This window comes from Oncorhynchus gorbuscha, unplaced genomic scaffold (genome assembly GCF_021184085.1).
Source record: "Oncorhynchus gorbuscha isolate QuinsamMale2020 ecotype Even-year unplaced genomic scaffold, OgorEven_v1.0 Un_scaffold_17700, whole genome shotgun sequence".
NCBI lineage: Eukaryota > Metazoa > Chordata > Actinopteri > Salmoniformes > Salmonidae > Oncorhynchus > Oncorhynchus gorbuscha.
Window position 1 is genome coordinate 1 of NW_025759268.1, and position 3,583 is coordinate 3,583.

General features: G+C 44.6%; 1 protein-coding gene across 1 annotated transcript; it reads right to left on the reverse strand.

The window, feature by feature from the left end:
- Positions 1–7: 7 nt before the first annotated feature.
- Positions 8–3,187, reverse strand: LOC124030890 (peroxisomal membrane protein PEX16-like). Its single transcript, XM_046342029.1, has 7 exons — positions 3,030–3,187; positions 2,825–2,905; positions 2,550–2,696; positions 2,150–2,222; positions 1,502–1,621; positions 537–601; positions 8–353 (listed from the first exon to the last, which is right to left on the reverse strand). Exons 1-7 carry the CDS (start codon positions 3,082–3,084, stop codon positions 295–297), a joined length of 600 nt encoding a protein of 199 aa, XP_046197985.1. The 5' UTR covers positions 3,085–3,187; the 3' UTR covers positions 8–294.
- Between the last annotated feature and the right edge of the window lie 396 nt (positions 3,188–3,583).

Below are 3,583 nucleotides of genomic sequence, written 5' to 3' on the forward strand. Positions count from 1 at the left end.
TCTGGCATGCCCTAGCAACAGAACAGAAGGATCCGTAAGGTACTCTGGCATGCCCTAGCAACAGAACAGAAGGATCCGTAAGGTACTCTGGCATGCCCTAGCAACAGAACAGCATGTTGGATCTGATTTGAGGGTCCCCAGTTGAAGTACAGCAGATTAACCAGCACAGGTTTCCAGTGAGTCTGTGGGGGACTTGAGTCCCTGTGTGTCTCTGGCTCTGTATTTTACTGAGTCTCCCTCTTTAGTGTCGATCCCTATCCAGCTGGCCAGGAGACCTTCAACCACCTCTTGCCCTCAGCCCCAGTTATAGAAGTAGATCTTCTGCCAGACAGGTAGGTAATCCATTAGAGGGCCTGGAAGGATAAGTGGAGGATAAGGTTAAGCCAATCAGGACAATGAACACATTGACTGGTAGAGTTTGGAAGCCACAGTGCATGTCAGCAGACAATGGACCACCAACAATAAGGTAAACAACAGAACAAATACATCCCATCCCATGTTCAGAGACTTGGTTTCTATAAAACGTCAACACTTACGAGCAACCAGCCCGACGCCGGGAACATTGTCTGCCAGAAACCGGAGGAGGAACAGGATCTTTGTCCTACGTGAAACAAAATCAAAAGGTTTAAAAAGCACCCCTTGTGATAGAAAATATGCAATGTTTCAATGGTCATTATGGTGAAGAATTTCTCTAGACAGAGAATCTGTTGTTCTGATTCTACTTACTCAGAATCTGTTATAGTTCTGATTCTACTTATTCAGAGAATCTGTTATAGTTCTGATTCTACTTATTCAGAGAATCTGTTGTTCTGATTATTCAGAGAATCTGTTCTGATTCTACTCACTCAGAGAATCTGTTGTAGTTCTGATTCTACTTATTCAGAGAATCTGTTGTAGTTCTGATTCTACTCACTCAGAGAATCTGTTGTAGTTCTGATTCTACTCACTCAGAATCTGTAGTTCTGATTCTACTCACTCAGAATCTGTTGTTCTGATTCTACTTATTCAGAATCTGTAGTTCTGATTCTACTCAGAGAATCTGTTGTAGTTCTGATTCTACTCATTCAGAGAATCTGTAGTTCTGATTCTACTCACTCAGAGAATCTGTTGTAGTTCTGATTCTACTCACTCAGAGAATCTGTTTTAGTTCTGATTCTACTCACAGAGAATCTGTTTTAGTTCTGATTCTACTCACTGAGAATCTGTAGTTCTGATTCTACTCACTCAGAGAATCTGTTGTTCTGATTCTACTCACTCAGAGAATATGTTGTTCTGATTCTACTCACTCAGAGAATCTGTTGTTCTGATTCTACTTAGAGAATATGTTGTTCTGATTCTACTCACTCAGAGAATCTGTTGTTCTGATTCTACTTAGAGAATCTGTTGTTCTGATTCTACTCACTCAGAGAATCTGTTGTAGTTCTGATTCTACTCACTCAGAGAATCTGTTGTAGTTCTGATTCTACTCACTCAGAGAATCTGTTGTTCTGATTCTACTCACTCAGAGAATCTGTTGTAGAAAGGGGAGCGGAGCAGGTAGTACAGAAGCAGAAAGGCTCTCCTCCTCACCTCCGCCCTCTCCCGCCGGTTCAGAGATTTAGTGTCACTCAGCAAACCAAAACTGTGGAGAGAACAGACCAGGGGTAAGAGAACAGACCGGGGGTAAGAGAACAGACCGGGGGTAAGAGAACAGACCGGGGTAAGAGAACAGACCGGGGTAAGAGAACAGACCGGGGTAAGAGAACAGACCGGGGTAAGAGAACAGACCGGGGTAAGAGAACAGACCGGGGTAAGCGAACAGACCGGGGTAAGCGAACAGACCGGGGTAAGCGAACAGACCGGGGTAAGCGAACAGACCGGGGTAAGCGAACAGACCGGGGTAAGCGAACAGACCAGGGGGTAAGAGAACAGACCGGGGGTAAGAGAACAGACCGGGGGTAAGAGAACAGACCAGTGGATACCTCTTTATCCCACTCATGTTTCAGTGCCTCCTTCATGACACTGCTTCTAAATGGCCTGTATAGAAGAGTATGTCTGTGGCTATTTTGTTTTAATAGTGGAAGACATATCATGTGTCCAGTCAGTGTGTGTATTTATTTAGTCATTCCTCTTAGCACGTGTCAGTGTAAAGAGAAGAAAGCATGGTTACCTGGTCATTTCCATGGCTCCAGACACGAGCCATGGTTTCCAGGAGCCTCTCCCACACATTCCCAGGCAGAGCACTGTGTTTAGGAGCAGCGTTGAGGAAAACACACCCTCTGTGTGAGAAATCCTTGAGGGTTCATCTACCATTGATTAGGTCAAATACTGGTATACTGTATATACAGCGCAGTGATGTATTCCACTAGTAAGGGACGTGCTGTTGAGATGAACAGAATGCTTCCAGGCCATACAGAGGTACGATATGGAATCATGCAACCATTTCAGCCAATGTACTTTATAGCTGCCGTACCAGACCACAATCTATAGAGGCAGTAATCATGTGATGACATTGTGCACGTTTAATTCTCTAGTGTCTCTGTGGCAGAGTCCCAGAGTAGGAAGGATACAGTGTACCAGCGGGCGTCCAATGTACATGGACTCTGCTATGGTCTCCTGGACCCCCAGGGCAGTGGGACTAGAGGTCAGATCCTCCTCCACAGCACACCTCTTCTCCCTACTGGGGGCTGCCCACAGACGGGTCTGCACAGAGGGAGCTGAGAGGCGAGAGAGGAGAGAGAGAGACAGACAGACAGAGAGGTAAGGGACAGATAGTACATTCCTGATAAATAGTATTGGCACTGTCCTAAATGCAAACATTGTACTGGAACATGTGTAGTCTTACCATTGCCCAACGGCCTCATCACCCTCCCTGACCGCTGGCCCACAAAGGAGCTGTCATCCTGGTGGTCATCGTGGTCCTCATCTGTAAGGAGGGAGACGTACAGAAATATATTTATGTCCAAGTAGTAGTTCCAGGTTGTCTGGATTGTAAAAAAATGAGTTAAACATAAAATATGTCCGACGAGCAAACTCTTGACTTGTGTTACCGTTGCCGAGCTGTGCCTCCCTGTCCAGGGGGGTAATAGGAGGGGAAGTCTGCATGCCAGATTTGTACCAGAAGAGCAGTAGGAAGCGCAAGACGGCTCTGGAGAAATGTTGGACAGAGAGAAAGAACAGAGAGGGGAGTGAGGTGGAAGGAGAGAAATGGAATGTAACACCAGGCAACATAACACCCCAGTAACCATGACGTTTTTCAACAATCAGAGACAATCTAAAGAAAAGCACAGGTTATAATATTAGACCTACAGGCTGACATTGTCTTTACTAATCCACGTATCACTGTATATCTCATTGTCTTTACTAATCCATGTATCCCTGCATGTCTCATTGTCTTTACTAATCCATGTATCCCTGCATGTCTCATTGTCTTTACTAATCCATGTATCACTGCATATCCCATTGTCTTTACTAAATCCATGTATCACTACATATCCCATTGTCTTTACTAATCCATGTATCACTACATATCCCATTGTCTTTACTAATCCATGTATCTCATTGTCTTTACTAATCCATGTATTGTATTGTATTGTCTTTACTA